Source organism: Argopecten irradians, chromosome 1 (genome assembly GCF_041381155.1).
Source record: "Argopecten irradians isolate NY chromosome 1, Ai_NY, whole genome shotgun sequence".
NCBI lineage: Eukaryota > Metazoa > Mollusca > Bivalvia > Pectinida > Pectinidae > Argopecten > Argopecten irradians.
The window spans coordinates 12,783,564-12,798,036 of NC_091134.1; the positions used below are offsets into that span (position 1 = coordinate 12,783,564).

General features: G+C 35.4%; 1 protein-coding gene across 1 annotated transcript; it reads left to right on the plus strand.

Annotated features, from left to right (window-relative positions):
* The first annotated feature begins 819 nt into the window (after positions 1 to 819).
* Positions 820 to 7,442, plus strand: LOC138318024 (uncharacterized). The gene is made up of 4 exons (XM_069260059.1): positions 820 to 3,158; positions 3,946 to 4,118; positions 4,377 to 4,512; positions 5,040 to 7,442. The coding sequence occupies exons 1-4, from the start codon at positions 826 to 828 to the stop codon at positions 5,335 to 5,337; spliced, it is 2,940 nt and encodes a 979-aa protein (XP_069116160.1). The 5' UTR covers positions 820 to 825; the 3' UTR covers positions 5,338 to 7,442.
* The last annotated feature ends 7,031 nt before the right edge of the window (positions 7,443 to 14,473 follow it).

Genomic DNA, 14,473 nt, shown 5'->3' on the forward strand with positions numbered 1-14,473 from the left:
CCAGTGACATACAAATGAACACAAACTACCCCTCAATTCTGTTCCCATCCATGTCCGAACTCCCATCCAGTGACATACAAATGAACACAAACTATCCCTCAATTCTGTTTCCATCCATGTCCGAACTCCCATCCAGTGACATACAAATGAACACAAACTATCCCTCAATTCTGTTTCCATCCATGTCCGAACTCCCATCCAGTGACATACAAATGAACACAAACTATCCCTCAATTCTGTTTCCATCCATGTCCGAACTACTCCCATCCAGTGACATACAAATGAACACAAACTATCCCTCAATTCTGTTTCCATCCATGTCCGAACTCCCATCCAGTGACATACAAATGAACACAAACTATCCCTCAATTCTGTTCCCATCCATGTCCGAACTCCCATCCAGTGACATACAAATGAACACAAACTATCCCTCAATTCTGTTTCCATCCATGTCCGAACTTCCATCCAGTGACATCAAATGAACACAAATATCCCTCAATTCTGTTTCCATCCATGTCCGAACTCCCATCAGTGACATACAAATGAACACAAACTATCCCTCAATTCTGTTTCCATCCATGTCCGAACTCCCATCCAGTGACATCCAAATGAACACAAACTATCCCTCAATTCTGTTTCCATCCATGTCCGAACTCCCATCTAGTGACATCAATGAACACAAATATCCCTCAATTCTGTTTCCATCCATGTCCGAACTCCCATCTAGTGACATACAAATGAACACAAAACTATTCCCCGAACTTCATGTTTCCCATCCATGTCCGAACTCAATTTGTTCCATCCATGTGAAATAGTGACATACAAATGAACACAAACTATCCCTCAATTTTGTTCCCCTCCATGTCAGAACTTCCATCCAGTGACATACATATGAACACAAACTATCCCTCAATCATGTTTCCATCCATGTCCGAACTCCCATCCAGTTACATCCAAATAAAAACGAACTATCCCTCAATTCTGTTTCCATCCAGGTCCGAACTCCCATCCAGTGACATCCAAATAAAAACGAACTATCCCTCAATTCTGTTTCCATCTATATCAGAACTTCCATCCAGTGACATCCAATTAAACACAAACTATCCCTCAATTATGTTTCCATCCATGTCCGAACCCCTTTCTAGTGACATACAAATCAGCACAAATTTTCCCTCCATTCTGCTCCCATTTACTACCACTACTTCAATACTAACTACCATAACGTCTATACACACTACCATGACACCAATACTCACTACTATGACATCAATACCCACTACCACGACATCAATACCCACCACCACTACATCAATATCCACTGTCTCCACATCAATACCCACTTCCACTACTTCAATATCACCTAGCAGTTCATCAAAACTAACTATCACTGCATCAACACCCAATGCTACTACATCAATACCCACTGCTACTACATCAATACCCACAAGCACTAATTCCATACCCACTACCACTACTTTAGTACCCACTACCACTACATCAAAACCAACTACCATAACATCAATACCAACTACTACCACTATCTCAATACCAACTACCACTATCTCAATACCAACTACCACTATCTCAATACCAACTACTACTACTTTGGTACACACTAACACTACCACTGCATCAATACATACCACCAATACCTCAATGCCCACTACGACTTCATCGATACCCACCACCACTGCCTCAATGCCCACTACGACTACATCGATACACACTAGGACTACATCAATACCCACTACCACGACATCAATATCCACTTCCACTGCTTCAATACCCATTACCACTGCTTCAATACCCATTACCACTACATCAATACCAACTACCACTACATCAATACCCACTACCACTACATCAATAACCACTACCACTACTTCAATACCTACCACCACTACCTCAATGCCCACTACCACCTCATTAATACCCACTACCTCTGCTTCATTACCCACTACCACTACATCAATACCCACTTCTTCAACTACATCAATACCCACTACATCAATACCCACTACCACTACATCAATACCTACAACCACTACCTCAATGCCCACTACGACTACATCAATACCCATCACCACTACCTCAATACCAACTACCATTACCTCTATACACACTAGCACTACATCAATACCCACTACCACGACATCAATATTCACTACCACTGCTTCATTACCCACTGCCACTACATCAATACCCACTACCACGACATCAATATTCACTACCACTGCTTCATTACCCACTGCCACTACATCAATACCCATTACCACTGCTTCAATACCCACTACCACTACATCAATACCCACTACCACTACATCAATACCAACTACCACTGCTTCATTACCCACTGCCACTACATCAATACCCACTACAACTACATCAATATCCATTACAACTACATCTATACCCACTACCACTACTTCAATACCCACTACCACTACATCAATACCCATTACCACTGCTTCAATACCCACTACCACTACATCAATACCCACTACCACTACATCAATACCCACTACCACTGCTTCATTACCCACTGCCACTACATCAATACCCACTACAACTACATCAATATCCACTACCACTACATCAATACCCACTACCACTACTTCAATACCTACTACCACTACATCAATACCCACTAGCACTACATCAATACCCACAACTACTATATCAATACCCACAAACACTAATTTGGTACCCACTAGCACTTCTTCAATACCCGCTACCACTACATCAAAACCCACTATCACTACCACTTCATCAATACCCTCTGCCAGTAGTTCCATACCTACTAGCACTACTTCAATACCCGCGACCACTACATCAATACCCACTATCACTACCACTGCGTCAATACCCACTCACACTAGTTCCATACCCACTAGCACTACTTCAATATCCACTACCACTACTTCAATATCAACTAGTAGAACATCAATACTCGCTACCACTACATCAATACCCACTATTACTTCTGGATCAATTCCTGCCACAACGATTGCTCAGCCTCTAACCGTCCGCCTTGTGAATGGATTCTCAGTCACTTCCGGTCGGGTGGAGGTGCTCCAAAATGATACCTGGGGTACCATTTGTGATGACGGTTGGGACAATACTGATGCCAGGGTTGTGTGTGGCATGCTTGGATATAGGTATGTATTGATAATGTATTTAATATAAGGTGATTAATGCTAATTGGGTAATGAGTGTTTGACACCACACTGATTCCCTTGTGATCAATTTTTAAAAATATATTGTGCTAATAGAATATACCTATCTATCTTAAAACGTGTTAGGAATATAATAAACTGATTGCCTCTTTCAGTGACGATGAGTCAGTAATGATGGTGACAAAAAATTACATCATCTACAAAAAAGATTTTACATGTGTTTGAAAACCTTAGATAAACATGAATAATCAGAACGATAGTATTTTTCTTGGAAATACATAAAATCGATTTGATTCATCAAATATATCAGAAAATGCGTTGCATTCTTAGTTCTTTTATACAAAACCTCATTTACTAGATGACGATAAAATAATTCTGTAAGCGCAGAACCAAATGTTACTGGTGAAATAAATCCGCCATTTCATATTGCGTTTTATCCAAGAATGAACAATATTTACCATAGTTAAGATTAACCTATGATGCAACCATAGCAAAAGCAAACTTGAAAAATCATAAAATTGACAAAATATTACCCAAACCACACGTAACAGTTTTAAAGCTTCTTTCACGTTTCTATCCAACCAGCATGTCCAATTCCATTCACATTTCGGCTTAAAAGGGTGATCATAGACTCATTTTATTTGGTTTCCCCATAATTTTATTCTTAGCATGTCATTTCCATACTATAAAATATCAAACAATGTTTGTCATACATATTCCAAATAATGAATGCAATGTGTTGTATGTTACTTGTTTGCATTATTTTCAGTCATGGAACTGCCATGAAATATGGTGTTTTCGGAGAAGGAAATGGTACCATATGGATGAAAGACGTTAACTGTACTGGTTCTGAGTCATATATACAGAATTGTTCATTCAGTGGCTGGGGAGCCACATGTAGTCATTCCAAAGACGCCGGAGCTATCTGCTTTGATGACACTGGTAAAGAACTTCATATATGTGTTTAATTATTCCAAAAGTGACAAACTCTATACTTTAATAAATGGATATCATTTCAAATAAATTCGCTAATAACCGGTAAAAAAATTACAATAAAGCAAAGTATACACTAATTCTAAAGTAGATGTCATTGATGTGCTTTTGATCACATCTTTGGGATTTTATTTGCTTCCTTAACTTTGACTGCATTCCACTCAACGCAACGTTACAGTACACTCAGTACTTTGATTTATTCGACAGGCACAAGTGACTTTGCCGTCCGTCGTGTAGAATCTGATCGAGTGGAGGTCTACTACAGTGGACAGTGGGGCTATGTCGGCGGCGAGTTTTGGACTGATGATGACGCTAACGTCGTTTGCAAGATGCTGAACTTTCTGTAAATATTTATACTAGACATAAATGAATACTTTGCACCATCTCTGGTTTTTAAAGATCTCTGGGTTTTAAAGACTGTGCCAGTAAATCACTCAAGTTTATACCATCAAAAAAACCAAAGCTGACGATGCGTCTCTATTTGTCATCTTGTGGTGCTAAACTAACGAAATTTTGAACAAACATATCTCAGTAAAATCAAAAGGTTGTACTATTCTTGTTATTTATTCATTAGTCAAAACGTTGAAAAGTCAAAACGTTGAAAAGTATGTATGGTGCCAGCGATTGTAAAACAACTTCTGTTTGCATGCGATTTTAGTATTTCGTGGGAAGATTAATGACTACGATAAATATAAAAAAAATTGTTGTGTAGATCTATTTGGTTCTTAACCCTTGTAACGTAAACAACAATAACAATGCTATTGTGTACATGTATAAACCGATGATGCCGCAAACTAGTAAACAACCATCAAGTGTGAGATAAGTCACAAACCAAAATTATGGTAAATAATTCATTTTTCTGTTAATCAGATCTGGAACGGCTTTGACAGTCGACCATATACACGGCCTGAACAACCGGACACAACCCACGTGGATGGACGGCGTAGAGTGCGCAGGTTCGGAGTCTTCTCTCCTCGACTGTCAGTTTGATGGGTGGGGTGTGATTGCGTCTGGCTATAACAACACCTACCAGAACGCGGCAGCTGTCAATTGTTCAGCCGAGCCCGACTTTGATTCACAAGCCACTAGTCTTCAATTCAGTTGGATTACCACAATCTTGGGATCTTTCATTGCGTTGTGCACTTCTGCGGCAATACTGGTGAACTAAATGTATACATTTTTGAATACTGATAACCTTTGCAATGGATGGTTTTCCAATTTTAACTTGAAGATGGTTATCATGCTGGAAGGAAAACCAGGAATAAAGTATGTGGCGGGATTATTGCTACTGAGAAACAAATACGATTGTTTGAACTGTGTAAATGTATGATGCAGATATCGATGTCTGCTATCATGTTATGTCATGTTGTGGATTTCGACTGGCAGCGATAGATCAACCAGATGTTTTTCAGGACATTTTAAAATTTGTTTATTTCAACCTTATCATTTAGATAGCCAAACTCCTAGGCTCACAGGTTGGCTGGTCCGGTTAAACCTATTCCGATGAGCTTTATACCTATTTCATCCAACCAACATGCTTGTTTGGAATACTCCGAGCGAGAAAATATACCAAACATGATTTATATTATTATATCTTCCTCTGTTCAGTTTTTCCATTTTACTTAAAGACATTGTCCAAATATCATTGTTCGCACTGTAACATCCGTCTCCTTTCGAAATTCGTTCGGTGTCATAAATGGACGAATACGTCTAGTGTCTTGGCTAAATTGATATGAGATCCTATCACTAGCCCTCATCGCGAGTTCCTATCGGATCACTTAGGGCTTTTTTGCCAAGCTGCCAGATTTTAACTCTCCCGGTAGTTGTGATACTATATGCTCCATTTTTAGAGCATTGTTGAATGCAGTCATATTTGGCCGTGTCAAAAAGAATAAAAAAAAATAAAAGAACGGTTGCTTCCTGTGTTGGATATTGTTCCAAACATGGGAATATTTATATTCAATTCAATTTATTTTTGAATATCATTTAGAAAAAATGTATTAGTTATGATTCTAGACGATGTCAAAGATAAATGACTGACATATCCCTATCTATCAGGGCGTCCAGTTGACCCTTGACTTTTAGCAGATTCAGGAGTCAAATTACAAACTGAAGAGACAAAACATATCACACATAGACATGTACATCAAATCCAAGAGTCTAATCTGATTTTTGTGAGTCGAAAACATACTACTGCTGGATGCCCTGATCTATGTTATGTTTTCTAATGCTGTTCTTGACGGTATATTCTTTTAAATGCTTCATATAAGCAATACTTTCGAAGACCATTTCTTGAATAATAATAATAGACGTCTGCAAAAACAATCATTTTAACGTAATATTTGGTGTATTTGTGACTTCTGTTTTGACAATGTAAGGACGTAAATTTTTGTATGTTGTCTTGGATGACTATATAGTGCAATAATCTCCAAACATGTTGCTTGAACACTTCCATGACAGAGTGACTTAAAGTTTCAAAATGCATTAACAATCCTTACAGTAGCAAACAATCATCATCTGCTGTTTTAGAAGTTAATTGAAATTCACAATTACCTTTGTGTGTGTTTGTGAATTAGTATTTCAAATAGCTGTTCCGTAGCTGTATTTGGAAAAGTCTTAATCGATTACTTTTTAACATTTTATTGCGATTCAATTAAAATAACGCTTTCGGCGCATTTATGCTTTTATGAAATAGATTCCCCTGTATATATAAAATAACAACTGTGCATCATATCAATTGACTATGGTTGATTTAGCCAAAAACGTATAAACCACCAGCTTAACTATTACTACTAAGCTACCTCATGTCAATATCATAACAACAGAAATTAACATGGTTCATATGTGTAATCGATTCGTGTCGTACATTTGTTGTAAAATCATAATCAAAAGCTTGATAGGGAAATTCAACCATAGAAATATCAAATCAAAATGGATATCGATAATTTTATACGTCTTTATCTTAAGTGACAAGTCAATCATTGAAAGGTAAAAAAAAAAGTCATGCCTATGTTTTATGTTAGTTAGCCATAACAACAGATTTTGCCTGAAATTGTTTGAACAATCACGATTGTATTATAATTTTGAAACTGGCTTTAAAGACAACTAAAGTCACGATGATATTTTCATTTGTTGTTTTCACTGATTATGAAACATATATTTGCTGAACCAGAAAGGTTTTGATTTACAAAAGTACGATATGTAAGGTTTTAGAAAAAGCTGGTCTTTTTCATTTATTCGTTATATCTGATCAATTCTGTTTTTGTTTTTGTATCTATTATACTTTACAATAAAACATATTACTTGATGATTTCTTTGTTGATACCCTTTCAAATATTTCCAGGTCTTGCTACATGCATGTCTTGCGACTCTACTGTGTCCATCATTTCATTTTTCATGATAATTTGGCCCCGGATTGGCGTATATTTGAATGACGAAGACAACGATTCTACATCGAATGAGAGCATAATAATATTTACTATAACCTGAATTGTCGTCACATTTATTAGTTAACTTTTTTTCAAAATTAAACTTGAGGTCGTATTGCATGGCTACAATAAAGTCTCGTGACGTAACAGCGTCAACAAAAGTACTATTTTCTAGATACAGTTTTAACTATTCTTTTCAGAAACTAGGCTGGATTTATTTTCAAAGATACAGGGACTTGAGTTGAAAATATCACACAATGTTCAAATATAGAAAATTTCCTTGCAGTCACGTTTTGCTCGAATTTATTTCAAATGGCGGCAAACGATAGTAATGAAATTGCAATAAACCGTCGAGGCATAAGAGAAAAATACTCTTTCACACGTGGATATGAAGGATAGGGATAGTCTACCCTCGGGATCACAAGCCTGGGGTTTTACAACATTTTGTGACCCTCGGGTATAATATCCCTATCCTTCATATCCACGTATGAACGAGTCTTATAATCTTCTTTTGGGTGGCTTATGATTACATCCTTTACACAGAGAAATAATAATATCAAAAAATTAACCGAAAACGTTAAATGAAATATTTGTTTCTCCTTTTGATAATAATTATATTCAGACGTGTGTAAATATTCTAGTCTTATCCATTGGCGCATACTAAAACAAGATACAAAGTTGACCAGGAAAATGTTTTTCTGTCCTGATATAGTTTTGAATAATTAATAAGAAACTATTATTCTTGTAAAATACAACTGACGTAAAATATTTGTTTCTTTACACAATTTAGTTTTGGAAAAATCTAATGCATTAAAGCTAATTTGCCCTGTCAGTTTCAATACTGATATCCCAGAATTGTATTTTTTTTCAATTCGCCTGATCAGGTATCGTTTCTTTATACCATTGTCGTTCCACACAACTGATCAATGCAGTATATGTTCACAACTATGGATATATATAGAACGGTAAAATAACTGACAAAGTATCTCCATGCATAATGAGAATTAACCAGACACACCTGCAATGATTAAACGTCAAAATATTAGCATTCAATTCATTTTTCCAGTATATTTTTTTCTGTAACCAGATTATTCTTTTCCTTAAAAGAAACTGTTTGCAATAAATACACATGCAAATGAATTTCGTGCATACGTTTAAATAGCTTGAATCCTGTGGTAAGAAGTTCTATCAGAACACGTCAGATATACGAAATCTGATCGTACTTAGCAAAGGTAACTAAAGACCATGTATTGTTTACATTTAAATGTACAAGAATTAGTTTGTAATCAATGTGTCAAAGTACGTAGGATTTTCTATTCTCATCTGTCATCATACACATTTCCATTTGTATGTCAATTTGACTACCGGGAAGATGCGATGGTCTTATTTAATGACATGCATAGGTTAGTCAATTGGTATATTAAATGGTGATAGGTGCAGCATTGGCTGAGCGGTTAAGATGTCTCGACATATTACCGCAAGCCCTGCACCTCCGGGTCGCGAGTTTGAATCCCATGTGGGGCAGTTGCCAGGTACTGACCGCTAGCGGTGGGTTTTCACCGGGTACTCCGGCTTTCCTCCACTAAGAATCCTATCACATCCTTACAAGACCCTGGCTGTTCATAGGACGTTTAACTAATAAAACTCAGACCTTATTGGGTGATATTTACGTTCTATTAACAGCAGCCAGAGTCATTTAAGGGACGGCCTACCTCGAGCTCGTATACAATAGGTAAATAATATACAATGTGTGAAGGTCTATATGTTTTGGGTGAAATATTCGTGCTGTGTTTCATGTCAAATCTTGCCCATTTCATACAGGTCTCACTGAGTCATATCGCTAGAGACGCCGACAGCACACCCCATCCGGTCGTAGTATACCGACAGCGTGCGGTATCAATCTGTTTCTGCTTCGCTACCATTAGATGATAATGGTGTATTTTTTAAAAATATTACATTATCACTTTAATGTTCAGAAATTAACATTGTATGGTTCTTATTTCACTGACTCTTATGTTTGACGTCTTATCGATCGCTTATATTTTACTTAATACTTTTGAATGGTTTTTGGTTTTTTGGTGTTTTTTTTTGTTAATTTGTTCCTAACCGCAATTGCTTGTAATTTGCAAATGAAAGTAGAGATACCAATTTTGGCTATTATCTACATTTTTATTCTAGTTTTGTTTTGTTCAATTTGTTTTATTTTTTCAACATATCAATATAAAGATTTTTTTTCTTTTAACATTGGACAAACAAAAAATGGAATCTCTGTTAACCCCTCATTACTCGAGAGGGAATTTAACCTGACCTTAGTTTCATATATTGTTAAGCTAATCAGGACATCCATCCTTTGCGTAACTAAGACAAAAATGGTTGTACTTGAGATCTATTGCCAATACAAGATTTCAACGGAGAAAGTTATAAAAACTTATTGGAAATACTTTTTCCTTATCATTGTCAACAGCTTACTCAGATAAACAAACTATAAATAAGTGGTTGGGGAGACCATTAGTTATGAGGCGCGTGTAAGCGTGGCTTTGACTGCTTTTGTATTTCACCGCGAGAACAATGACCACATTCTTTAGATGAATCGATGTTGTATGTCGGCCTTAATTGAAAAAAAAAACAATACCTAAAGGTACAGTTTTATCATTAAATTAAAGATATAGAGGCAGTGCATGCATACTGTAATATGTGATCGTGTTTATCTTATGGGTGTTTTGATAAAGAGCGGCTACCTCGAAAAGTCGTTTCTGTCTATACGGCTAGGCTTACTTATCTGCCTCAAACATAACAATGGACATCGACATACTTAATGCGTTGGATTCATCTCCAACGTGGATTCTATGTTGTGTTTAGGCCAAGGGACAGAACTCAGGCATTTCCTTACAAGGTAAAACGTACAACGGATTGGTCAACGAGAATATTCTTTGGAGACCTTCGTTAACAGATTGCCAGGTAGTACAAAGGAAGATAATATTCAGCATTTAGTCACCTTTTACTATTTAGAAATTGGGTAACAGCAGGTATACTTTTGTTGTTCTAATGTTTGTTTATTTGATTAATTAACGTCCTATTAACAGACAGGGTCATGTCAGGACTGCCTCCCATGTATGCGGTGTGTAGCGTGTATGTAGTGTGCGGTGCGTGTTTTGGGAGGGCTTATTAAAATGTTCTAAGAAAATCGCCCCTATATCAAGATACACAGAACACAAATACAGTTACACAATATAAAGGTAACAATTAACAAAAAAAATACTTATAAAAAGTAGGAAGAGGGTAATATAACACAATTCATTTGAATAAATCATTCAGCGATTGAGTAGTTTTGCGTTCTTTTGGTAAATATGCAAGAGTCACGTTACACGTCTACGGATCTCCGCTTGCCGAAGGGTGTCTTCTTTCTGTGCTTAATTACGTGTCATAATACTTATAGTAAATTTATTCAAACGTAAACGTAACAAAGAAGAAAAACATTCAGTGAAAACCAACATTTCTGAAATAAATTTAGACAATTTTTACTTATCTAGAGGCGGTATGCGTAAGCTAGAAAGATACTTCTTAAGATCTAAAACATTATTCATAATGGAATGAATCGTTAGCAAGTAAATGCCCATTAAATATGAGGAAAATTCATCAAGAAAAAAATGTGTGAAATGCTAATTTCTATATATCAGACTATATATATCAAACTTTTAATTGTCTAATTATCTGAAAATTGGTAATGTTTGGGTTCATGAATCGACTTGTAATTTCTAAATTTAGGCACACTGAATATTGCATATATTATCCCAAAATGACACTGTATTTAAATTTCCAATCAACATGAATAGTTCAATTTTATACCTGGTACTTTAACTTAGACTCCACAACAGGTTTCATTTAATTTCATAAAATCAGTGACGTGACATTTGTGTTGGCAAATATTCATAACTATATATCAGATATAAACATATACCCGATAAATTGCCACGATAATACATTCCAGGTAAACAAATCCCAATAAAATACCATCATTCAAAAATATCGAATGTAATATTGTTTTTTGTTGTTTACCTTTAAATGTGAATTAATCCGAGCTAATTAAAGAGACCACATAGAGATTCGTTTCATTCCACTGCAGTCATTAACTGCTTTTATATATAATGTACAACGTGATCTTGTTTAAAGACATACATATAAATCAGTTTGAAAATGACTTAAAATTATTCAAAACGGAGAAGGACATTTACGACAGTTTATCATAAGCTCCAAGGTTTTAATACCAATATGAAGATTTTACGGGAAATTCTCATCAGTCTGTCCATATTAACAAGTTCCATTGAGTTTAGAGGTAAGCTTTGCAAAGATAAATCTTTCCCATTGACGTTTTCGCTGCATAATTGTCTAATATGGGTTACAGTGTGGTTATAGTTATAGTTATATACAAATATGTATGATATATGTTTTTTTATATTTCCGTTGTAATTCAAGACATATTTAACATTATATATTAATGGCAATGGTCATATACTTATTTTTTTAGTAGTACAGCTTATATATATATATTTAATTGGCTATATGATTATTAATCACATGTTGACCCTGCTATGATAACAACTTCACATATGAAGCGGCAAAACTGATAATTGAATTCTTATAATTATTTTATTAGCCCGTGACCATAGTCTAGTCATATTAGAACAAAATTAACTTCTACTTTAATAGCATTGCATTTGTCAAAGTGACATGTAACGTATGATTTTTTTTTGGCTTAAAAGGCTGACGATGTCTTTGCTCATCTCGATATGAAATCGGAAGAAGAAATCGAATAGAATGTAGGCATAGCAGGAACACACCAAATCGGTTGGGTGACATTTTAAAATGGATTCCTAGATATTCTTTTAGACAACGTTTAAAGTGTACTGCATACATTACGATTTTTGATTTAACGATTATGCCGACGTGGCGGACCAATTTCGTAACCCTGAATATATAACTTTATATGGTTACTTTTGTATATGGCTGATAATTCCCATTAAATTCCATGGTCCTGCATAGGCCGTCAAAATAGTACCTTACGTAAAGGCGACTAAATTTAGGATACAGTGTATTATCTTTATTTTCTTTCTGACTAGATTTCATAATGAAGTTTTCATTGACAGCGCCTCACTTTTGACTTTTGGTTCCTACTTACCGCTACCGCAGGATAAAAAAAAAGTGATTTGCCTGAATGATTGGGCTGTGTTGTTTGATATCTTCAACAGCATGCTTTAGTGAAATGGTACTATAAAATAACAAGAGATCCATTTTTACAAAAACCCACAAACGAATATACCGCAGTCTCCCAACACCTTGCAACCATAAACTTCCAAGTCTCTACGCATGGCCTCCATGAAGAAACAGTGAACATGAGAATAAATATCAAAAATTTTCTGTCCCGACTATCAAAACGTTTCTCCTCCAGTTTTTTAATAACTTTATGTTTTGTTGTTAGATGGAGAATTGTTCGACATGCTTTTATCAAAAGTCCTTGGTCTGCTATATTGTGGCAAAAAGAATTTTATGTACATAATGAATTGTGTATTGCAATATATAATGTGGCAAACCCAATAGTTTTTTTTATTAGACCTACTCAGTGTTGCTTATCGTTGTAATGCACATTTCAATAGAAAAAAACAATATCTGGAACGAAAGGAAGATAACAACCCAAATATGTACAACTACACCTATAATTATTTCACTCAATATCATGCTCTTTTAACTATTTTCAAAGCCATGTTACCCCCAATTGACTTCCTTTTAAGGCCAGCGTGCGTATTTTTAAACATGGACCTTATTATACTTATATTTTATCGAAACACAATGTGTTAATTCATGAAAGTCTTTAATTTCATATTAAATTTCAATATGCAAGAGGCATCTGCCATGTCATTAAAGAACAAAAACACATGCCATGTGGTTGTAAGAACATCTTGTGAAACATGATAATGAATGAATGAATGAATGAATGAATGGATAAATAAATAAATAGATAATAAATAAATAAATAATAAATAAATAAAATAAATAAATAAATACAGATCTTTCGTGAGACCAGATCCTGATGTCAATGTCAGAATTAAGACGGATATGATTAAGCACTATAGGGTAGTTCGTATTTTGTATTCTAAATGTGGGAAAATATTGTTAGGCAATAATAGTTCATTTTGTGTGTTTTAGTTCCTGAAATCTCATCGTTTAATACATATCGGATCTTTAATGAGAGTTCATTTCAAATGATTCTAAGAAGTTCTGTCATGTTGTCACAATGAATTTTCAGCCAAAAATCTCTCCAGATCATATTACGCTAATGACATATTCAAAAATATTACATGGGTAAAATCACTGGATATCATGCAGATAATGTGATAAAATATGTTTAATATGGTCCTATAATATTCTGAAACAAGGGGACAACGCAAGTAGAACATAGCTAGGAATATTCATAATTTACCAATTCAAAGCCTGAAAAAACTTTGTGTGTCATCATTGAGAAACCAGATGTTTCCAAATACTAAAACGACGTGGGCTGAGTATAATTACCCCAACCTTTCGGCTAGTGATACATCACAAATTTGACGTGGCAATCGTTGGAAAGTGGAACTAATCAATGGTAATAGCAGTACTTAACCAACATCGTTTCGGTATCTCGAAACCGTCGTATTGAGGAAGAGCGTATTCACAAGAAGTTTCTAATGTTTTATTTTTAATTCAAGGTATCAATTTAGAAACACTGACTATAGCTGTCTCGGGGAATTGTATGGACTGTCGCAATTTCTACATATTAACTACTATTGTGATTTAATAAAAAACGATTGAAAATTATGGTATACATAGCACTTCTTCTCAAATTTT

Excerpts from the sequence above, each read along its gene's own strand:
- LOC138318024 (XM_069260059.1), top strand. The coding sequence starts at position 826 with ATGAACACAAACTATCCCTCAATTTTGTTCCCCTCCATGTCAGAACTT. Across the intron at positions 4,119-4,376 it reads TATCTGCTTTGATGACACTG|GCACAAGTGACTTTGCCGTC; the intron begins GTAAAGAACTTC and ends TTTATTCGACAG. Across the intron at positions 4,513-5,039 it reads TGCAAGATGCTGAACTTTCT|ATCTGGAACGGCTTTGACAG; the intron begins GTAAATATTTAT and ends TCTGTTAATCAG.